Raw genomic sequence first — 24172 nt, forward strand, 5'->3', positions numbered from 1 at the left:
CCTGCCCTCTTGTTTATTGCTGATAGATCGGACTCGAGATCGGAGACGGAGTCAAGAAAAAAGGCAGATGAATGGAAAGCTGAAAAGAAATCTCTCGTCTCGTCAACATTTAAACAGTTGCAGCTACATGTCAAGATAAGATAGAATGAGTTCTTTCTGGCAAGTTAGTACAAAAGCAAATTATTATTATAAAGATCTAACCGTTACGTTACAGATGTTTTGGTAGTTTGCTACTTTGTTACTGTTAGTGTTAGTATGGTCCCATGTGCTATTTTCTGTGTCTGCTGTCTTATTCTTCCAGAGACAGAGTAATAAGTTTAAGGACGTTCCACAATTAAAATTAAGTCCATGTCATTTTCACCAAATTTTGCAGAGTTACTTTGGTAAGGCATTGGTATCTATGCATTATGAAAATGCAAAAATTAATTTAGGTTGATGTGCTTATTTTTTTTCTACGGAGTACGGGTCTTCTATGACTATGTCTCCATATTTGAATGATATGCAATCTTGCGCAATCAAGAGAATTATGCCTCTGTAGACCTCACGAATTCACCAAACGAGATTAAATCATCTTTACTGAGTAGATGCCGCATCAAACTTCATCAAATTTTCAAAATATATTACACCAAAGTAAGAGAAAGTCTTTTAATTGGTAAAACTATATCTATTTGGAGTCAACAGTGCCTCATTTGGCGAGAATGGTGCTTAAAAATTCGGAAAAGGCAAAATCTTCAAAGACATGAATCTACTCAAAAGTTTAAAAGGTATTTTGTAAGCTGCACTTTTTCAAAATCCATGTCATTTTCACAAAATTCTGCTAAAATGTAGATCTAGAGGAATGCATAATGAAGGTGTAGGGAAGTTAAAAATATGGGGTCCATTTACTGCGGCAGCCCGAACATGTACTGAAGACGTGTCGAGGTCCCCGGGGCAAGGGGTCCATGTGCTTGTTTTTTAACTACGAGTGTCCAAAGTGATGCAAGTTGGCATGAAAATCGCTGAAAAAAGTGCCCAAAATGTGCAAAAGTCTAATTATACCGCCTAAAATGCAAATGGTTCAGTAGTTTTGCTCCCAAACATTCAAAATCCATGTCATTTTCATCATACTCTAAATTTGTAGAAGAATATATTTTGAAGACATCAAAATATTAAGAATATGGGGTCCATGTGCTCGTTTTAAACTATTGGTGTCCGAAGTGTTGCAAGTTGGAAATCGTCTAAAAAGCGCAGAAAGCATGCAAAAGTCTCTTAATACCCACTAAAATGCAAATGGTTCCATATTTCGTTCCCAAACATTCAAAATCCATGTCATTTTCATCATACTCTCTAGATTTGTAGAGGAATATATTCTGAAGACATTAAAATATTTGAAGTATGGGCTCCTAGGGACAGTGATTTTCAATTTCAAAAAGTTGCCTTTTCCATTTCAAAAATCTCAAATTCTGTTTCAGCATGTCAAAAAAGGGAAATTCGGTTTCCCCATAGACTTTGTACACACGGAAAAGTGACAATTCCGTTTACACATTGAATTGCAAAATCACAACACGTAATGTACATGCGCACTGGTCAAAATTTGTATCTGCTACCGTACCAACAACACAATAGAATCCGTTCTAATTGGATCTATGCCGGTGCACAAAATATTTTTACAAATACACATTTAGCATGCATACATCCTCACCTTTCACATTATTAGCATATTTTACCATGAAATTAAATTTCATTGATAATTTTGGTTGTTTTGGGACATCATTGTCATCAATCCGCCATCTTTGATTTTAAGACCACGATATCGTGCAGTTACATCTTCAAACGTAGAGGTTAGCAGCACACGACCGTTTAGTTGGAGCGATATGTGTGCATGTAAAGCCCAACCCGGCTGGCAGCCCGGTACGGGCGTGGGGTACAATCGAGTGTACATGTGCTGATGTTGAGTGCAGTCACGATTTATGAATTGTGATGATTGTAGCAAAGTGAGATCGCGTTTTCTGGGGTTTTGTGGCCATTTATAGTATTAAATAATACTCATTCCACATGTTCAGGGAGGAATTAATCGTTGTTTTTCGTGACAATGAGGAGAAAAATAGAATATTTCCTATTTCATATAATATAATAAAATACAAAGAAATAGTGAGTGGATGATGTCATCAGTCTCCTCATTTGCATATCCACCAGGATGTGCATGTAACTATTTTGTGAAATTAAGAAAAATTTAAAAATGTCATAACTTTCTTATTTTACATCCGATTTTGATGAAATTTTCAGTGTTATGCTTGTTGGATTTTTCTCTTTTATTCAAGTCAACTTTTTGTATGGGTGGACTTGTCCTTTAAATACAATTCTTTATGAAAGGTCCCCCCCCCCCCGAATCCTACCAAGATCAGAAAATACCAAGTATTACATGTATGTCAGTGTAAACATAAAGTAGTGTAATTCTAATTGGAAATCTTTGAGAAAAGCCTAAACTAACAAACATAGAACAAATAAGAAAAGAAAAGAAAGAAAAGAGGTAGAAAAAAAGAAGAAAAAGAAAACAAAAAAAAGAAAGATGCACAGAAACAAAAACAAAAGGAGAAAAAATGGGGAAAATGAGAAGGAAAATAGGAAAGTAAAATATATAAAAGGAAGGATGAAGGGAAAGATGCTTTTTATCCTCTCAAAGAAGGCTCCAAATTAAAGCAGTGGCAAAAATAATCATTTTTTGACTGGTTGCCAACACACCACAAGACAGAAAAAGAAGAAGAGGGCGGCTACATATGGCTGCCAGTTTTGCATCATTAGCAAACAATTTAAAAAATGAAGGAATAAATCATCAGTATATTTTTTGTATTTTATTTGAAAATTAGTAGTAACAAAAGAAAGCATAGAGTCTAAAGAAAAATGTGGGCCATCGTTATGATGTTATGTCATTTAGACCAAAATAAAAATCTAGACAAACACTATACATGTAAGCCCGAATTTGGCGACATGATTACACATGCAGGTATCAAAATTTGGTATCAAGATCCAGCCGGTCACGATACCGCTGCATTTACCACACAGGAGTGCAAGCACGGAGGGGGAAATAAAGTTTTCTTCCTCCCTGTCATACAGGTACTGCATCACGGAAGCGATATCGGCAGCAACGCATTGAAAATGGGGCCAACGTACACATACAAATTTCAAGCACATCTGTGGCAGCGCCATCTAGCGCTCATTGCCAAGCCTATTCATGTTGTTTACTTCAGCTGACCTGATTCATATTTCAAACTTAAATTCTTTAAAAGACTAGAGAATGGCACTCAGTCATTTAATGTGAAGTCAAAGAAAAATAATCTTGCAAAACTGATGTACTGTAGCCTGTGATTTTATAGCTGATTAGCAATTACATGAAAGGTGATATCATCTATCATCACCAAGCTAATTCATGGGAAATATACCTTCCTTTTTCAGGTCTGAGGTGAGCCAAATATGCCTCCATTCAGAGAAGGAAACGGCCATGGAGGAATGGAAGAGAACTCGTACTAGTGTGCATCAGATTACCATTGAATAGACCATGCAATGACTTTTTTTTTAATATTGAATGATGTAAAGTACAAGTATCGTCATGGGAACAGGAAGCTCCTTCCCCAATGATGGGGATGACGATGACCAGCCCGGGGTCATCAAACGTATCCCGATTGAGATGAAACCGAGGCGGACACTGGGTAGTGCTCTGCGTTCGGTGGGGTCTTTTGGACGCAGACCCAAGGGCATGAGTCTTCGGTCTTCATTGTCTGTGGAGTTGGAAAGCACAGAGGTAGAGAAGCTGAGGAGGGATTTTGAGATGTTCAAAATTGCAAAGCAGAATGAGATGAGCGACCTGCTGAAGAAGGAGAAAAAACTGGAGTCGGAGAATAGACGTTTGAGAGCAGAGTTACAGGTGCTTTTCTCTTTATTTTTTTTCACTGTAACCACCCACCCCACTGATTGCTTGTTTTTTCAGTGGATTCTCCATTTCATATTCAAATTATGCCCATTTCACAATTGGATTCTATACCTGTGAACTTTTTTTTATGAAAAGCTCATGTATGTGTGTGTTGGGAGGAGTGAACTAGATTTAGATTCGGTTTAAACTCTGGTCTAAGGTTGTGGTATAACTATGGACAGTCAGTTGTGACACAAATCTCTAACAATACTAGATTTTCAACTAGTCAACAAATTTGGTGCTTAATTCTTTCATAACCATCTATGAATAATGAATTCCTAGTTTTTCCATGAAAACATGGGCTGAAAACAATGTTCATGTCCGTAAGAAACATACAGTGTAAACAAGATTTTTTACATTTTTGGCTTCCTGCAAGTTTAAGCACTAGAGCTAGACATTGGATCAACTTCTACTATACTTCATAATATGAACCATTGTGCTCTGTTCACCTACAGGCTTTACAGAAAACGTGCAATAAACTAAGACTTGAGAGAGACATGGCACTGGATGCTGAATACCAAGCTCTTGAAAGAGCAGCAACCTTTGAACATGATAGGAACAAAGTTCAGAGACAATTCAAGGTCAGTATAGTGTGAACATGATCCTGTGTGTTTCATAATTCCCTAGAGTCCCCAGTTTTTCCATTTTCAAAATTACTACATGTGGATAAGTGTTTTAAACATCACATTCAGTATTCTTCTGGGACATTAAAAAAATGTAAAGAAATTTGATGATAATCTCATGTAAAATAAAGTTTCAATGCAGATAAAGCATGCTGATTTTTTCACTTAATCACAGGTTTGCTCTTTTAGATATTGCTTGGAATTTCTTAATTTAAATTTTTGGGGCCTGAAAATCGTGTTTTGTGTAAAATTCTGAGAATTCTGTATTATTTCTGAATTCTGTGAATTTGTTCCATTTTCTATGTCACCAAAAAACTGGGCATTTGACTTGTACCAGTTAATAGTACTTGAACATTAGCTATATTGTGCAGAAATCTAAATGTAAATGCTTAGTTGATAGTGTTTCTTGAATGTAATACCCCCACTTTAGGTTACTAGATTTTCATTACTTGTGACTTGCTACTAAGCGCCTGTAATTACAAAATTGACTGAAGTCCATAATTTCTTAGATTGTTCTGACTTTTGTTTAATTGCCGGATTGTTTGTGTAATCTTGGTGGGTTGTCATCACATTCTATGCAGTAAAGTAGAATACTCCACTGATGATGTTGATGTATTAACATCATGTACTTGAATCACATACAATCTGAACAGGAAACTGATGTCAAATGATATCCATATCATACATGTACCTATTTCTTGATGTGCTGTGTATGGAGAGAACAGAAGAAAATTTTCATCTGCATTGATATAGTCGAAGCCAGAAATTAAGAGTAACTAGGCCGCTGAATTATATGTTGCCCAAGCTGATGCCAAGACCAGCTTGGGCAATTGTTATTCAGAGATAGGCCTACTGCTATAACCATCCATGTAGGTGAACTATTTCATCTTATCTTTGTCTTAGACTTATGCATTGAGGGCGTTGTGGCATGCGCCAGTAATCCAAGCTGTGGGGAAGTTACAAATTGATGCAGAGGTTCGAGCCCTGGTCACGTCTTTCAGATGGTGACGTTAAAGGTCGGTCTCAGACGTAAATAATCATTTCTGATTGATACACGTCTGAAAAAACTGAAACACACACACACGCATTGTTATTTCTTACATTTTTGTTCTCTCACTTTGACTACCGTACACACATTTATCCTGATAGCTTTTTCGAGAGAGCAAAGAGAGTGAGATTCGTGATCTGTTGAGAGTTAGACAGGACCTGGAAGAAACACTTCATTGGGCTAAACCAGTTGATGGTCAACCTCAAGACTCTAACATCCAGGAACCACAAGGTGAATTCATTATCTTTTCATCATGCAAACATTTTAATGAATACCTTGGGAGCAACTCATTAAATTCTTGATTTGTCAGACTTTTTTATTCATGAAATAAGTAACTTATTTTGGTATAAATAAATGTAACAAAACCCTTAGTCCCCCCTCAGTTCCTTCCTTTATTCCTTTGCTCCATCTTTTGCATTTCTTTCCCCACCTTCTGCCATTCTCCCTTGCCCCTCCCCCCACCCCTTTCAGTCATTGATTGTCTCTGAAATATATCCGGTACTTGTTTTATTTAGTTCAACTTGACTTTGATATTTGCAAAGAGAACAAATTTTAAGGGGGAGGCAAAATAAAGGCGAGAGTAAGTGCCATTTAGTGAACAACAGATCGCAGAGAGTGTTTATCATCACCTGTAGATCTGTTACCTGTGAAATATAATGTTCGGGTTTAATTTCTCTTGACAGGTGGTAACCCAGGAGATTGGTGGACAGTATTAGAGAGTGAGCCCTCTCTTGGCAGCATGTCACAACTCCAGCCTCTCAGGGATACCAATGTGTTTGATATGGATGGTAACTCTAGCAGTGATGGTAAAGGTAAATGAAGTTTATTCTTGGGCTGTATATAGCTCTGCGGAAGTTATGTTAGTTATGTGTATTGGAGGTGTTCGTAATTAGTATTTGTAGGAATAGAGGAAATAAAGATAATTCTGCACAAGTTAAAACTCTTGGGACCACAGAAACTTGTTTGACATAGAAGTTTTTGTAGAATAAGTAAATAACACAATTTACATAATAATGGCTGTAAAATTGTTTTGGCTATTAATGTATGGAATGTTGACTATAAATATATACATGTACTTTACTGTATGTAATCACAGTATGACGTTGAATGGTGTAATTCATCTTATTTATCCTTCGTCCTTTCACTTATTTTTTTATTATTTTTTATCATTATTTTCAGGAGAGATAAGTGGTATTGCAGCCTCTGCACTCAATCAAATGCTGAGTAGCCTCTCCAGTCCTGCCCTGTTCAATGTGATAAGAGTCTACATATGTGCACCACACGACATGAGTGAAGAGGCGTCCTTATTACAGAAGGTTTGTAATTGCTTATGGCTGAAAGTTGTGCTCCGATCATGAAACTACCACACTTAAGAAAGATTAATTAGTTTTCATCTAGTCTTGTATTCTAGTTTCATGCTGATGCATTTTTTTATGAAGTGGAATTATTACTTGGTGAACTATGTATTGCATATAGATTGGTCATCTTTATGAAATATATGGTGGAAGATTGCTTGATTTTTGTAAATTGAAATAATTTATTTATGTTCCAGTAAATTCCATGAAATTTACTTTGTATGTTCCATTATGTAAACTGCAATTATCATTTAGGATGCAATGAATATCTCGCTTTTACATTTATTGCCCTTTTTTTTCACAAAACAAAACAGGACTATGGTAGCAAGCTTCGCTCCTTGGGTGATGGTGAAGGTCGCTTTGTGCTTCTTGTACATCTGACCTTTGACCCTGAAAGTGCAAATACCTCTCTCTTAGATGAGGATCTACTTAGACTTCACTCGGTGAGACAGAGGGAAGTTGAGTTCTGCACCATCTTTGTCAGTTTCTTGGGCGAGCTTGTTGATAGGTGAGTTTTTGTTGTTTTTTGGTTTTTAACTGCACTCTCTCACTTTAAAAAAATGCATCATTCATGGGTTTTTAAACTTTTTTTCAAAAGCAGAAAGGGCATTTTGAAATGTCTTTGTTAAACTCTGGTAAAAGCATGGTAGATCAAGAAAGTTCTGTTTAGCCTCATTCTTTAAAGGCTTGATGCTCTGATCTATCAGCTTACATTGCAAAGTGTATTTAGAAATAGTCATCTACATGTTTGTTGAGAGTGCCAGTTGGCATGATAGAAAATCTGCAAAAATTAAAGTAAAACACGAACATGATCTCAAATCCCTAACAACAGCCACCATAAATATAATCAAAATTTTAATGCTAATCCTCTAATTGTTCTGAGCCCATAACTCTATTTAACCCTAACCCTAGGACTGGGGGCATGGTGTTTCCCCTCAATGTTTCAAGTTTTTCTGAAGCTCTTCTCATAGCTATTTATGATGTTTTCCCCTTAAAATCTTGTGCAAGTATTGGAGAACAAATTGACATGAGGATGGAGCTTAGTGATGCCACATGTGTGCAAAGTCAATGGAAGATGAGATTTTATTCTAATTGGTCCTTAATGAATACCTCTGAAATACCTCAGTGTTGAGACAGGAGCAATTGTTGGAGGATTTTTGAAGTCTATAAAGTTTATGAGGCTTGTGTGGTCATAGGAGCTATTGTTGCAGTTCACATATAACAAGTTTGGATGTAATTGATTGGTTTTATCCAGGTTTACCTTGGAGGAAGTAGAACTTGGCCATCTTCATGATCCTGGGACCAAGCCAGCCATATTCTGTTTTACCAATAATAGGTAAGCTTATTGACAGTGATAGTGTAAGTTACACTCTGGGAACATCATATTACTGTCAGAAATCATATGTGAAAGTAAATACTGTCTTTCAAAACCTGATTGGGCTTTCTTTTTGTACATCTGTGGAGTTAACAGAGAATAGTTATTAAGGCCTTAAGACTCAAATCAAGAACAGTGGGACTGATATGATCATGGGAGGTTTAGACACCACTAGGGAGAGAGTAGATGTCTTTAAAAATCAGATATTTCTTTTGTCTTTTGTTGATCTGTTGGGCCAGAAGAGAATAGTTCTGAAGGCTCAGATCAACCACAGTGGAAATGCTAAGATCTTGGAAGGTTTAGACACCACTAGGGTGAGTAGATGCTGTCTTTTAAAACCTGATGATATTTCTTTGTCTTTGTGTAGGTCTGTTGAGCCAGAAGAGAATAGTTCTGAAGGTCTGAAGACTCAAATCAAGAACAGTGGAAATGCTAAGATCCTGGAAGGATTAGAGAACACCAGGGAGAGAGTAGATGCTGTCCATCAAGAACTTGAGAAAATCATCAAACTGGTGAGTAATAATGCAACTTCGGATTGTAAGTTCTAACTATTTCAGTTACTGTGTTCAACTGAACCTGGTACAACCTGTCACATTGATTCAGATTTGCAGCGTTTCAGTGATCCATTGTTTCTGAAACCATGTTTGAAACTATTCTTCATGCAGAAATACTTTATAAATTAATATGCTTAATTTAGGTTGTACATTGAGAAACATTCGATATTGAGAGCATATACTTATCACAGGATGCTTGATTTACAGATATTTACTTTTGTTCTGGTGTGAGACCCTTAAATGGTGTTGTCATGGTGTAGTGTTAAGAGATATTTAAGCAAATGTAATTATTTTTAAATAAGCCTACAATGTCAAATTAAAATTTTATTAATTTATGTAGGAATTTTCTTAGGAATTTATTGAAACCATTCAATGTCAAAGGTCTTTGGCACAGGAAAAGGGTTAATGATATTGATATCATCCAGTATGCTGTGTTTGATTATGACCTCTGACATTTCTTCTTCTGTTCAGGAGCTTGGTATTGAATCTGCAGTGACCTCCGAGATGTCATCAGAGTTTCAGAGTGAACTGGATGAGAGTACAGAAGAGAGATGTGGTGGACTGCAATGGGATATTCACGGAGATGGAGAGCAACAGGAAATATTAGCTAACATCGCCAAGGAGGCCACATGTGAGCTCACTTTTGAAAAGGTAATCCACCAGATGTTGTTTGTAAAGTCTGACCTGCCCTTATTATTGACCATTTCTATAGAAGGACCACCTTTCTATGAAGATGAAAATTTCATTTTCTCCTGAAATATTTTCCCACTTGAAACAGGTATAAAAGGAACCTGTCCGTAAAGACCACCTGCTTATATTATAAAGACCATTATTTTGTGTCTCTTTTAGGTGGTCTTCACATGTAGGTTTTTCTTTATAAGGGACTATTGTTATGACATCAACATGAGCTACAGCTCTATATTGATGCATCAAACAGTTTTGATGAGTTGTGTTTTCTTATAAGTTGACAGCTTGAATAAAGAATTAATCTACAAGGCTATTGGCTTTTGCAAATGGTCATACAGCATTTTTGTTTGTCATAGGCGGCGGAAGCAGGGGGATGGGGGGGGACGTGTCCCCCCCTAAATTTTCTTTTGATACTTTTTTTTTTTCCTTTTTTTGCTTGTCAATTTTCTTTCCTGCGTCCCCCTAAATTCACATGGACCTCCCCTGAAACGTGTATTGTCCCCCCCCTAAAATTTAGGTTGATGACCTTTTTTTTTATTGCTTGTCAAAAATTTTTGGTTAGTCACTCCTAAAATTTAGGTTGATAACCTTTTTTTCACCTGTGTCCATCCCAAAATTTCAGGTGGACTCTTCCTAAATTTTTTGGCTTCTGCTGCCAATGTTGTTTGTGATATATTATTCAAACATTGCAGTTTTGAAAGATTGCAATCCATGAACTGATTAATTGGCATTTCATGGCTTGCCATTGAGTATCTATGTTTCGTCAAATCGCATTATCGTCAAGAATTTTGTTTCATCCTTCCTAGGTATTGGTGAAGTTTTTACCAGCTCTTATTTGTCTTAGGAATTGTATTATGACTCTAGGGTACAATGTGATAGATATGTGTGATACACCTGTGCTCCTGAACATGAAGCATAGCAATTGATTGTGGTACTGATCTTTATGATTGCTCATGAAGAAAAGTCAATGGAGTCAATCATAGAAATCAGCCTCATGATCAATAGCTATTAAGGCTTGGGCCCACAGCACAGAGAGGATATAAAGCGGAAAAGAATCTTGCCATCCTTTGGAAAACGTTATGTATCCAATATGTACTCTTTGCATACATGTTTTATACGCTCTGTATCCATCGAGCATCTGTCCACTGTGATTTCATTGTTCGCCCATTTTGTCCATTGTCTTGAGCGGATGAAAATGGATGGAGCCAACCCGAAACTTTGCCCTGTCCACTGTATCCGTTATGAATAAGTTTTGTGTCCATGGCCAGTGGGACCAGGCCTTAAAGATTCATGTTACAGGCCCAGAACAGCATATTTTCATAAAAATCATCAAGCAATCACCTGAAATTACAATGCATCATCTCTCTCTCTCTCAGCACTATGAGAGCATCAGTGAGCATGTAGCAGCAGCCGGCCCCTTACCTCCTCTCCTGGTGAGTGGTGTCCCTGGGAGCGGAAAGTCCTTGCTGCTCGCTAAATGGGTCCAGCTAAAGCAGAGAGATGCCCCACCTGGCTTGGTTCTATATCACTTCACCGGGTCACCAAACTCGTCCAGTGCCAATGCTGTCACCATGATCAGGAGAATGACTGCACAGGTGAATAGCTCTGAAATATTTAAATCGCGAAGGGGGTGTTGCTTTAAATGTTTGCAATAACTTGAAGATTTACAGTTGATATGTCAATTGTAACTAAAGCAAGTAAATTTTTAATGCTTGTTGCAAGGAGGATACCAGCAATCAAGTGCAAATTTTAAATTGCGATACTTATCAATATTTTGACCCAAAATATACTTGTGATTAATTGCAAGTTTCTTGCAATACCCCATAAGTCTTAGAACTTAAGTTTCAGTCCATTGTCTATAACCAAAGAATACAATTAATCTTGCAATCAATTATAAGTATATTGTACATTTGTTGCTTAGAATTCCAATCAATATAATTCAAATATTTTGTGTAAGGTATAGGGTGCATTTCTTGTTGTGTTTTACATTCACATACTATGACATGTAGCCAACAATATTACAAGCCTTGCATGACTGCCACAAGTTATGAAGGACACAAAATCCAACGTAACATATGATTTATCCAAGTTTATTCCAATCAATCAGAGCCTTGAAAACTGCAAAAATGAATAGTATTCACAATTAATGATGGATCGAATACATACATTGTGATAATCTCTTCTCCAATGAAATACATATCATTCAAGTCATCTTAGGTTGTTCTCTCAATGAATTTCCTCATATATTTTATATACTGAAACTTTATCTCTTTCAGTTGATGCAGCATGTTTCTTCTCCTCCTGCTCTGTCTTGCGAACCATCGAGATTGGTAGAAGAGTTCCCTAAATGGTTGGAGAAAGTTTCATCGAGGGTAGCTGGTGGTATCACCATCATCATTGATTCCTTGGATAATCTCCAGGTTAGATATTGCATCTGATGATGATGATTATGATGGTAATAGCGGTGTTGGTAGTGATTTAGGCCATCAGGATTTGGGGGGTTTCTTCTCATTTTAGGTGTTTTTGACACTATATTTGCATTCTGCATCTACCTGTGAAAAACACCCCTTTGTCTGCATTTTCCTTGTCATGGATGTTGTCCACTGTTGAATGGCGGTGACCCCCTGTCCCCAGAGTACTGTTGTACAATTCAAGGCAAAAACATAGGTGGCCATCTTTTTTTTTCCTTCTCAGAATCGAGATTCTCACCTTGGATGGTTATTAGACCCTCTTCCAGTAGATACCAGAGTGATCGCTTCGGCCAATCCAGAAAACTGCCTACCTGCTTGGAAGTAAGTAATCCTCTGAATGTATGAGTAATTTATTTTTTTGAATTTCCACATATGTTGCCGTCTAGATCAAGCTATTTTAGGAAATGTAAGATGGCCTCTTTTAATTGGGGTTGTTGATATTATTAATTTCATTCAAATAACATGACTACTTGAGTTTTAATTGTAAGCTATAATGTTCGTAGCAAATTACAAAGAATTAAAATCAACTGTGTGAGATTAAATTATGATCATTATCATAAGCATCTTTTTCATTATGTTATCATAATTGTTATCACTCTCATCTTCTTCATAAAAAACATCATCATTATCTCCATCAACAACATCATCATCATCATTATTTGCCACCACCATCACCATTACCACCACCATCATCATATCTTTTTCATCTTCATCATATCCGTTGTCTTTATCATCTTCATCATCATCATAATGCAACTTCATTGTTATTTTTATCATATTATTACTCTTATTCACTGCTGTCATTTATACAATATCATCATGGTATTTCCTGTTAGATCATTACAAAGACCTCAATCCAATCATCAATTCCATCTCCTTCCAGATCCTGGCCAACGCTCCACCTGGAACCCCTGTCTCCATCCCACTCCAAGGACCTCATCCACGCCCTGGGCCAGTCCCGTGGTCTCCAGGTCTCCCCGGAGCACGAAGCCCTCTCCCTGGCCCACTGCCGCACCCCTGCCACCCGTACCCCTCTCTTCATCACGTTGATGGTGGATGAGCTGGCGTACAGCGATCGTTCGGTGCCCATCAGTGAGAAGCTTGCTGCGGGATGTCTGGACCATGGGGATTCAGTGGAGCTGTATCAGTATATCCTGGAATCCCTGGAGACAGACCATGAAGATGCTACGTGTAGAGGTCTTGTAAAGAAGGTAAGTTCGTATACTATATACATATTAATGATGATAATAAAGCATTTATTATGCGCAAAACATATCCACCCTATTAGGGGTACTCAACAAGGCGCTTACAATAAACTTAACTCACTACTGGTACAACTTACAATTTGGCCTTTAGATAAGTTTTCAAAGTGGCCTTGAAATGTTCTACTGATCTACAGTCTTTTAGTTTAGTTGGAAGATTGTTCCATAGATGCAAATGCACAATCTCCCCATGACCGTCTGGTTTTTGGAATAGAAAGATCGAGAGTAGAAGTCTTAGAAGAGCGAAGACCAGAGGGACCAGGTTTGCGAAAATCAAAAAGAGTGATGTATTCTGGTGAAGAGAAGATCAGCGTACGATATGCTATCAGAAGAATTTTATAGATGAGACGATGTTGAACAGGAAGCCAATGAGGGGACTTAAGGACTGGTGTGATATGGGAAGATCTCGGCTTATAGGAAACTAGATGTGCAGCGGCATTCTGAACAAGAGCCTCTTTACTTGAGACAAGGGAATGCCGTAAAATGAAGAGTTACAACAATCAATATGAGAAGTAACAAATGCATGAACAAGCTGCTCAGCCTTTTTTTTGTTATTCATATTTTTGTTGATATTGTTCATAACTTTCGGTGTGTTGGCTCAGGTTGTAGAGATATACAAAAAATTCTAAAGATTATCAGGATTCAGATTCATGTTATTAGACAATATTATATACAAAGAAACAAAGTTATTCCAATAGTACCTCCTGCTTTCTTCCTGGTGCCATTAAGCCATTCCATAGCATAATCTGGGTCTACTTGGGTGAACGTATGAGGGGATCGTTTGACAACAAAGTATCCCTTTCAGAATTCTGACTGCACTGATTGTGGAAGTTGGTGCATCTCCGCTAGGTAAAATGGACCCCATCTGGCATAATTGAAATGGTCGTATCTCATGAAGAAGGGCAACATCTGGCTGAATGATCTGAGATGGAGATCCCAATTTTCTTCACTCATGGCTCGAGTAAACTGAAGTAGAATTTATACCATTTCAATGTAATTCCAGCAGTACTTTCAGTTCATGTTGTCAGCTTTACTTTCGACAAAGTTTTTGACAACTTTGTTAAGCTGTTCTTGCATCACATACATGGTCAGTTGTGCAATCTGCTCTGGGTTCTCCACAGTTTTCATCTCCGTGAGCACATTGTGGCTTCTTCGTTTCTGCAAACAAGATGAATTCAGGGTTTACAAAACACTCCACAAGGACTGCAAAGTAATTTTATGTGCTCTCATGGCCTTGTTATATGACTTCCCCTACATGGCCAGCTGCATAGCCCCCTCTCCAAGCAGTCCACTTTCTAACCACAGTTCAGTTAGACCAGAACTAGCCATGTAGTCTTGAGGAAATTCATTGTGGTATGGACACTACAAGGCCTGCAAAGTAATTTTATGTGCTCTTATGACCTTGTTAAATGACTTACCCGACATGGCAAGCTGCATAGCACCCTCTTCAAGCAGTCCACTTTCTAACCACAGTTCCCTTAGTCCAGAACTAACCATGCGATCTCCAGTAGTCTTGAGGAAATATTTTGAGGTGTGGAGACCTCCAAGGCGAGCAATCAGCTTCTCTTTGTATTCATCAACACTCCACTTAAGTTCCATAAGTCTGCAATACTGAGCTTGATCTACTGTAATAACCGTGTTCTGTCCAAAATGTGCGGATATTGTCATGCACCTTTTAACAACTGTATTTAGGGTATCAAACTCATACGCATTATTTTTTTTTTCAATATATCCAATTATTCATATCTGTATTCTGGTTGAGCAAATCATAACACACCAAGATACATAAATTCTTGAGGCTGAATTTTCCGACAAGGTATGTACAATATTGTACAATTGTAAATCCAGAAGTCCCCCTACCCTGGGAGGGGGACACCTCGCATACCCACTCCCCCTCGGTCGCTCTGCTCCCTCGCAATAATAGGTTCGGCTTTCTGCATTTCAAATGTTTGCAAGTCTGATATAGATCCATATCTAAGAAGTTCCAAAGAGTTCTTGCAATTTCTGACATCTTAACCAGCACTGACCCAATGGAAAAACTCACGGGAACTTTTCATTCAAGAGAAAATCCTCATTTCATACAGCTGAAAAAGGAAATTTGAAATTAGAATACAAATGGAGAAAATGAAAACTTAATACGATAAGGCAATTTATTGAGAATTAATGAATCCAAATTCACAGAAAGTGTGCAGGTCTATACTGTGCGAGTGTATTACTTTGTGAAAGAGCATGTTTCTATTCCTGTTGAAGTGTCTCCTGTTGAAACAGTTTTATTGATTCGCATACTTTATATGAAAATGGATGAAATGTCAATCAGAGAGAAATAATTGTTTATATGAATTCATGTTTGAACCAAAAAATTATTTCTGCTACATCAATGCCAAGCTGGTATTAACCAATTAGTGAAGTGGTTTCTCGGTTTCATGGGCATATGTTGGTCATGTATTCTTTTGTGGGCATACATATATGTTGGTTCTGAAAAGGACCGAGGATCAACACATGCCCACAAAAGAATACATGGTGTACCACTACACTCTTGTTCCTTGCCTTGGAAATCTTCAGAAATTATATTAATCAATTACATATTAATTATTTTACATCTTAGTTAATCAGCCATAGTGACTGAACTTATAGATGACAGAATTACTCTCAGGCCTCTTTTTTATGAGATAGTGGAGATAATGGCCGAGCTGGAATTCAAACTGACAACCTTACAATAATCAGTCCAATGGTCTAACCACTAGACCACATGGCCACCGTAGTGTGCATGACAGTGCGTGTGAGGGTGTGTTTGTTTGTGCACTAATATGTATTTGAAGGTGCATTAAAAGCTAATAAAAGAATCATTTAATCTTTAGGTTTATTCGTTTCCCACATTGATTATCAGTAATTTTGCCCTTTCTGGAAACTAAACATGAATGAAACGAATGGTAAAAAAATACAATGGAAAACAAAAGATTTTTTTTTTAATCAATGAATAAATGAGCACTGACTATGATATTATACTCTAAGGGTATTGTGAAGTTTATTTGTACCAAAAATTATGAATTTTTGAGCTTATTTAGTTGTATTGTAGCATAGTATTACAAACAAGCATAAATTTGCATATACATGTATTAAATGCATTGCACATTATAAGCAATTATATGAGTTCTGATGATATAGCTAGGCTGTCTACATTTATGATTGTTATTCTTGTCCATGTCAGAATTTACGCTATCCATGTCTGTTACTGATAACATTGAAAAGCAATGTTATAGAAATAAGCATGAAAATTGTCAATTTGACAACTATTCTTTTCATGCAAATTAGGTTGTGAAAACATCAGAAATCAGCTTGGGACCAGGTCTTATCAGATTCAGTACACTTGAATAGACATGTCCCCAACTTTTACCCCAAATGCCTCTAGAACTTCATATAGGCCCCTTTTTTCAAAAGTCTAGTTCTCGTCTAGAATATACATCATTTATATAAACATTAAATACATTTTCATTATGTCTTAATTCACGTATAATTTCTTTATATACTTTTTTCATTTATTTTCTGAATTGCTCTTTTGTAGGTGTGTTTGTTGGTGTATGCCTCAAGGAATGGTATTTCTGAGTTGGAATTGTTTGATCTGATTCCTGATCTTACTTGGAATCACTGGGCTCCTCTCTGCCATGACCTCATCAACAGACATGTCATGACCTTTAAGGCAGGGGTCGTGACCTTTGCACATACACAGGTTAGAAGTTTCCCTCTCTCTCTTTGATTGAATCAATGTGGAATTTTTTTACAGAGGAAAGCCATATTTGTACTCTTCATACATTAAGAACACAGATACATAGACCTGTATCCTAAACTCGGGTTTAATTCAATCTCTGGGCCCCGTGTAAGTCTATTTTTTCTACATAAAATTTTCAGAATGTCCTTCGTAAACAAGGGCGAACACACCAAATTTTCAAGAAAACAATGAATTTATGAAATATCCAGAAAACAGTTTGAACATATGAGATATCCAGAAAACAATTTGAACATTCATGCATTTAGATGTTGACGTTGCTAGCCATGCATAGTTGTGATTGATCAGATCAATTGCAACTCTGTAAGATGGGCCCCAGGTCTTAAGTTTTGGTTTAGATATGGATAGCCAGAAATAGGTATCTCTAACAATACAAGTTCAGTTTTCGAGTTCATTTAACACTCAAATCATTCATTAATGACTGGGAATAATTACTGAAGTAATGCTCTTCATCATTAAACCTGGAGGAAAGAGTAAAGATAGGAAACACTAAATTGCGTAAATAGAGTTTTGACATTTTTGGCTCCCAAAATTTTAACATAGAGGTAGACCATGGACTGAGTTATACTCAACTTCAGAATACAGGTCAGTGAGTTCTCATAATGCTAACAAAGGTAGTTGGTTGGTAACATATGATTACACTTGACCTGTAATAACATTCCTCCTTTTGACAGGCTTGTGATGCAGTCAGACTGAGCCACTGCACTGAACCACATGGCGAGAGAGAACTGCAAGCTGTCATCAGCAGACTTGTCCATTACTTCAAGAAGCTTCTCAAGTAAGTGCATTTACCTTACTGGGGAAACTTTTTTTCGTGGGCAGTTGCATGAAACCCAAGATGTCCTAGATAGTTGCAGTTATACCTAACCACACATGTGTAATTGTGGGCGTCTTATCTATTTAGATGAATATGAAGTAAAAGTATACTGTAAGGGCACTAGTATTCAACCCGTTTGGAGAGTTTCCTCAAATATATAGAGATATAGAATTTACCTGAATTTCAGACCCGTCTTATTTCCAAGAGCAAATGCTGGTTATGCTTTTTCCATTATTTTTTTCTTCAACCGTTGACTGTGTGCGCGGGCGATCAAATTATACGGCGATGGTTTTTGGCACTAGTATTCAATCTGTTGGCATTGGTATTCAACCTAGCGATGAAAGATGTCCTTGTCTCTCAATCTGCCCTTGTCCCATCTGACTATGGACTAGACCATTTGAGATGAGACCAAACAGGGAATTAATCAAAGCCAGAAACTTACATAGATCTAGATCTAATTTAGCAATCTAAACCCTTTTGAGATTCGCTATCTATCCTCACTAGGTTGAATGCTAGTGCCATTCAGTGCAAAAGGCCATCGCCGCATAATTCGATCCTCCGCGCATACAGTCGACAGACTACTAAAGAAAATACCAACAACAGATTACTCTGGAAATAACAAAGGTAGGAAATTAAGATAAATGCCATATTTCTAAATATTTGGGGGAATATGTCAAAATCTTTGAATTATGCCGGTTTGAATACTAGTGCCCATACGGTACAGGTACTGTAGCTCTGTTCCACAAAAGTTGTATTTGTAAGGGATTGGGTAAAGGTAAATTGTGAAGTGAAGTATGCTCAAGTACTATTCATGCCTTGAGGGAGCCATATAATTCTCTTGTTAACTATTTGAACTTGTAAACATGCAAACTCGTGGGTTTGTGTATATTAGTATGCATATTTTTTCTTCTTTCTGTGATTTGCTCTTTATGTAGACACACTATGGTCCTTCCAATACAATGAGAATAGTTTTTGCCCTTTTTTATGCATAGGAACAAATCAATTATTTTCCCTCTTAAAGAGGGCTGCTGACTCTAACAACATGATGACACTCTTTCCATTCACCTTTCATTCCAATTTCTGTCTGTCTGGAGCCTACTCCTCGCTCAGACCCACATTACTGCTCTTGACTTTACTTTATCTTTTCACATCATCTTTGCCCCTCCTTTCCTCTTGTGCCATCCACTTTGTCATCTTTCCTCCTCAACTTTTATAGGCCCATCCATCCCTAAAGAATTTTGTTTCAAAAAAGGAATATATCACAAGCCATCAGGAATTTTTTTTTCATGTACTCTTTATAGGCCTGGCTCCACGACTTCCAGACTGACCGAGGAGCTCCCGTACCTGATCCAGGTCTCAGGGAGCAGCTCCAAGCTCCAGGAGACTGTCAGCAATTTATGCGTCTTCAGGATCATGTACTCCAGAGGGCGCTGTTCAGATCTGCTGACGTACTGGCAAACACTCGGGGTGGACCGACAGGCCATGGCTAATATCTACTTCACGACCATCAAAAAATTTGAAGAAAGTAAGTTTTACCGGGTGTGGGGGGGGGGGTCGCAAAGGAGGTGAGGTAGAGAGTCTTCCTTATACAAAGTGAACATGTACCATTTTTATGGGGGGAGAACTGTTCCCTAGATCATAAAAGGCCTTTATTCAAAAGAAGATACTTTGTGTACATCATTGTGCCTGTTTCATGGCATACACAAAGAAAAAGTCAATTAGACCCATGATTTTGGCAAAGGGCGTTGAGAGTAAAGCATGATAATATGAGAAATCTGAATAGTATGTGGTTTTGTACCACAATGCTATTGAAATTGCTTGAGAAAACAGGCCAAAATGAAATATTTAAGCACACACCATCCAATGTAGGTGATTAGGGTGTGCATTCAGAAACTGTTAAAAGTAAATAGTTTTCCCAAGCTGAATTATTACATTTTTCCCAGACAATCAGGGAGACCTGGCAACCAAGAGTATGCTAGATCTCTTCTGGACCCTGTAACACAAAGCTTAGTATTCAATTGCAAAATTTAAATAGTAATTATGATTAGTTGATTATAGATATGTTGAACAGCATGTGCATGGAGATTGATCTCATTTGGTCATAATCATTTTGTGCTGGATTGCAATTCTTTATGTTTTGGTTCTTATGGCCATGGTTAAAGACATCAATATGTTGGCTGGACACTGCCCATGAAGATATATGAACAAGTATTTCAATAAAATTTTATGAAAATTGTTATCACTTGAGAAGCATTAGTTTTATGTGCATGGATATTTTTTTGTGTGCTACTATAGATCAGAATGGCCAGATTCCCTTGCCTAGGATAGCTGATTTGTACGAGATGCTGGCAAGATTTGTTAAAGACCTTGGACTACTAAATCAGGTTAGAGGATTCATCAATTTGTGTACGATTATTCTGCTCCAACTTCACTATTTATATGTAAAGTATAGTACTGACTTAAGGATAGATTTAAGTTTAAGTAACAATTTCAAAATGAGTTCATACAGAATCCAATGAAATGACTACCAAAGTGTCTTTATGTATGAATAAAGAAATATTTACCAAAGAAGTCTGGAAGAATTTGTGAAATTGCTCAGAAATCAGCAAAATAAGCATGGCATTTCAGCCAGATTTTGGTCTTTTCTTTTTAAATATCAATGTGCTTATCTGTGTTGGTGATATTCAAAATCAAGGATATTTTTAGGTCCAACAACTTGTCAAACAAAACTGTTGATGAAATGCCTACAGGGGAATCATGAATCACTTCCCAGGAAATGGTACTTTTCTTGATCAATGTTTTTTTTTCCTTCTGCAAATGCAGGCTATCTGGTCAGTGCAGAGATCCCTTGAGATCCGTGAGTCCATTGATCCTGATCATCTGAGTGTCGCCCAGTGCTTTCATCTGTTGGGTGCCATCCATGGACAAGGTGGCAAGTTTGGCTCTGCTGAAGCATACTACCAACAGGCTTTGATGATCAGCGAGAATGCCCTGGGGAATAGCCACCTGGATGTGGCCAAGGTTCTGGACTCGCTGGTGGTCATCTACCGGAAGCAGAACAAGTATGTTGTACCAAATATTATAATAACATTAACCAGGACTATCCATTCAGTCACAATGGGGCTCGACCCCTTGCAAGCACCTAAAATGAGTTTGCACAGAATCCAATAAAATGACCACCCAAGTGTCTGAAAGTATGAATAAAACATTGAAGTCAAAGTATTCTGGAAGGAATCTTGTAATTGCTGAGAAATCAGCCAAATAAGTATGGAATCCAATATGAATGTTTGATCTTTTTCTAAGCAAAATAATGTAATCGTCTGTGTTAGAAATTATTGAAAATCATGATTCAAAATATTGTTTCATTAACACACAGCGTCCTTTTGAGTGTATGATAATTCTTAAAACAGTACTTTGTGTTGAGAATCCCAAGTCGAACAAAGACTTGTGTAGTAATTCCTAAAGATTTACATCAATATATTACTCCAGGGAGCTTTACTGCAGTATAGAACTTGTTTGTATTTTAATGAAAATCTTTATTTCCATCAGACATAATTTGGCAGATCCTCTCCAGAAGAGGGCTCACATGATCCGCAAGCAAGCCCAAACTCAGCTATCTGCTCACCAAGTGAGGGCTCTGTCCGCCCTACGGCGTCGCACTCTTCAAATGGAGCAGCTGACGCAAGGAGCAGAATCGGCTGATCTAGCACGCACTCTCAATGAACTGGGAATGCTCTATTATCTACAGAAGAACTATCGGTAAGAAAGTTCTTTTCTTTCTGATCAGTAATATCATGCTTTTAGTATCAGAACTGTTAGGTTTGATAGTACACAGCTTGTCGTCATTAAATCAAAGCTAACCCAAAATTTTCTGTAGAATCTGATTTTTGAACAATTGTTCTTGAACGAGGATTATTTTTTGTCTCGCCTGAACTAAGTTTGGCAGAGACCTAGTAATCTCTTTTCCTGTTGGTCTGTTACAATAATGTTAACATATTTTGTTTATCTTGCTGTCATGGCCAATAAACCATTTTATTCCCATGGTAGGAATTAAAGTAATTTATTTGAAATATGAAGCAGAATAAATAATCGACCAGAAAAGGGTGATTGCCATCAATCTTTTTTATTAGACTTATAATCTGAAATGGATTAAGAAGAAAAATAGACCCTGCACAGAAAAATTCCTTACCCAGACTTAGTAGAAATATATGATTAAATGTCAGCAAGTAGGAGATCCTTTCAACTGATTTTCAAAAAAGGATATGTCAAAGGGAGCTGGTCATGTGAAGCACTTAATGAATATTGAATTGCATTGGTTTCTTAAACTAAGGCTGAAAGTTCTTGTAAGTCATTTTCATGTATGTTGTGCTCAATCTCTAGGTCTGCAGAGAGTTATTTCCAGAGAGCTCTGGACATGCGCGAGTCAGTTCTTGGTCCTCACCACGTGGACGTAGCCCAGAGTCTTCATAGTCTAGCCACTCTTCACAATGACAGAGACCAGACCAACCAGGCTGAAGAACTATACGAGAGGGCGCTAGCTATCAGGAGCTCCAACATGCCTCAGGATCATCCATTGGTGCTTGCTACTGCACGCAGTCTGGCTGTATTGTACAGGAAACAGGTGTGTTAATTGGGGTACCCATTCCTGGCGAAGAGAGGTCATAGCAGCCTCTCTGCTACCTCCCTCATTGCTCCCCTCTTTTTATAGAAATGAATAGAATATCTCTTGAAGTCTTTCCTCATAACAGGTGTCCAATCCACTCCTCCCCATCTGAAACCAACATGAAAACCTTAATGAAATCATGTTTTTGGACAATTTTGTGTTCAATCAGATAATTAACTTGATGGGATTGTGTATTTGAGTCATCCAGAATCTTGGTTTAATATCTTTTGGTACACATTCGTAACATCTTTTATTACTATATGAGTTTTAACTATATGGTTGTAAAAAGGTTATTTCTTATCATTTTCTTGTAGGGTCAGTATAACAAAGCTGAACCTCTATACCTTCAAGCAGTTGAATCAAAGCAAAGGAAACTTGGTGGAAATCATCCCAGTCTGGCCACAGCTCTGGTGAACCTGGCTGTTTTAAGATGTCAACAGGTAAGACTGAAAACTGAATCACATACGAGTATTAAAGTTCGAAAATCAGAAAGACTAAAGTAGCTTTTCGGCCATAATGATATTTTGATAACAAAATCATTGGTAGCACCTTCACATTTTGTGAAGCTTAAGTCCTTAACTTCCCAACATCTCAGTAGATTTACTCGGTAGAAGATTGTTCAGCTTTGTTTCCCCAGTCATCACTATCTTTGATGTTAGGCTTTATGTTTGCCAAACCTTCCTTTGATGTACTTTAATTCCAATTATTTTAATTACAATCTTAAAGTACAAATCAGTTTCATGGCAACTCTTCCTTTTTCTATTATTCCCATTTATCAGTAATTGTTTGTTGATGCTTTTAAAATCAGATGTATGTCTTTTAATCCCGCTCAAATCATGGATATGGATTTTGTTTCTGCAAGAATTAAAGTGGAGTATATATGGATATCCTGTATGATCAAATTTTGTAATGTAACATACTTTGATTTGTATTCTAACAGTGACTGATTGAATCCAATGACAGGGGTTATAACATATCTGTAAGTGCTTATGTTGTAAGCACTATATATATGACCAGATCATTTCTATTATTAACAGGGTAACCATGATGAAGCATCACCTCTTTACGAAGGAGCTCTCAAGATATACGAGGAACATTTTGGCCCGACGCATCCGCGTGTCGCCGAAACGCTCCGCAACCTTGCTGTTCTACGTTACGAGCAGGGTGACTTCCAGGAGGCAGCAGTACTGTACAAACGTGCCAATGAAATCAAAGAATTAGAAGGGTTTGGGAGTAAGCCAATGTCGAGGAGGTCTTCCAGCGCTGGGTCAACGATACTCAAGATGGCTGCACAGTTGAACGTCAGTACAAGGTAGCATAGCATGGAGAGCTCTGGGGGCTGATTGTCAAGAAGGTATTCCAGCGCTGGGTCAATGATACTCAAGATGGCTGCCCAGTTACACGCTAGTACGAGATAGCACAGAATGTTGAAATCTGGGAGTTGTTTCAAGGAGCTGTTTGTAAGTTACTCACAACTGGTGGGTGTTTGTTGATTGGAATGCAAAATAATGATTATTGACATTTAATATACTGCCAATTGCAAAACTGCCTTAAGCCGTTTTGAGAAAATATGTTTTCACTGCAAAA

The 24172-nt window shown here is 37.5% G+C and overlaps 1 protein-coding gene across 2 annotated transcripts; it reads left to right on the plus strand.

The window, feature by feature from the left end:
- The first annotated feature begins 26 nt into the window (after positions 1–26).
- Positions 27–24172, plus strand: LOC121421556 (nephrocystin-3-like). Of its 2 annotated transcripts, XM_041616312.1 has the most exons (24): positions 27–163; positions 3433–3901; positions 4402–4527; positions 5719–5848; positions 6301–6429; positions 6797–6933; positions 7287–7480; positions 8228–8308; positions 8715–8859; positions 9373–9552; positions 10965–11183; positions 11865–12008; positions 12283–12380; positions 12943–13270; positions 16884–17048; positions 17780–17883; positions 19224–19447; positions 20218–20306; positions 20746–20984; positions 21472–21681; positions 22303–22543; positions 22900–23025; positions 23623–23868; positions 23971–24172. In XM_041616312.1, exons 2-24 carry the CDS (start codon positions 3587–3589, stop codon positions 24001–24003), a joined length of 3903 nt encoding a protein of 1300 aa, XP_041472246.1. In that variant the 5' UTR covers positions 27–163; positions 3433–3586; the 3' UTR covers positions 24004–24172. The 2 variants fall into 2 exon arrangements, with proteins under 2 accessions (XP_041472246.1, XP_041472240.1); XM_041616306.1 differs by having other exon boundaries at positions 23623–24172.

The sequence above is a fragment of the Lytechinus variegatus genome, chromosome 1 (genome assembly GCF_018143015.1).
Source record: "Lytechinus variegatus isolate NC3 chromosome 1, Lvar_3.0, whole genome shotgun sequence".
Classification (NCBI taxonomy): domain Eukaryota; kingdom Metazoa; phylum Echinodermata; class Echinoidea; order Temnopleuroida; family Toxopneustidae; genus Lytechinus; species Lytechinus variegatus.

Coding starts and splice junctions, on each gene's coding strand:
- LOC121421556 (XM_041616306.1), top strand. CDS start 3,587: ATGGGAACAGGAAGCTCCTTCCCCAATGATGGGGATGACGATGACCAG. Junction 5,849..6,300: donor TAACATCCAGGAACCACAAG/GTGAATTCATTA, acceptor TTCTCTTGACAG/GTGGTAACCCAGGAGATTGG. Junction 21,682..22,302: donor TATCTACAGAAGAACTATCG/GTAAGAAAGTTC, acceptor CTCAATCTCTAG/GTCTGCAGAGAGTTATTTCC.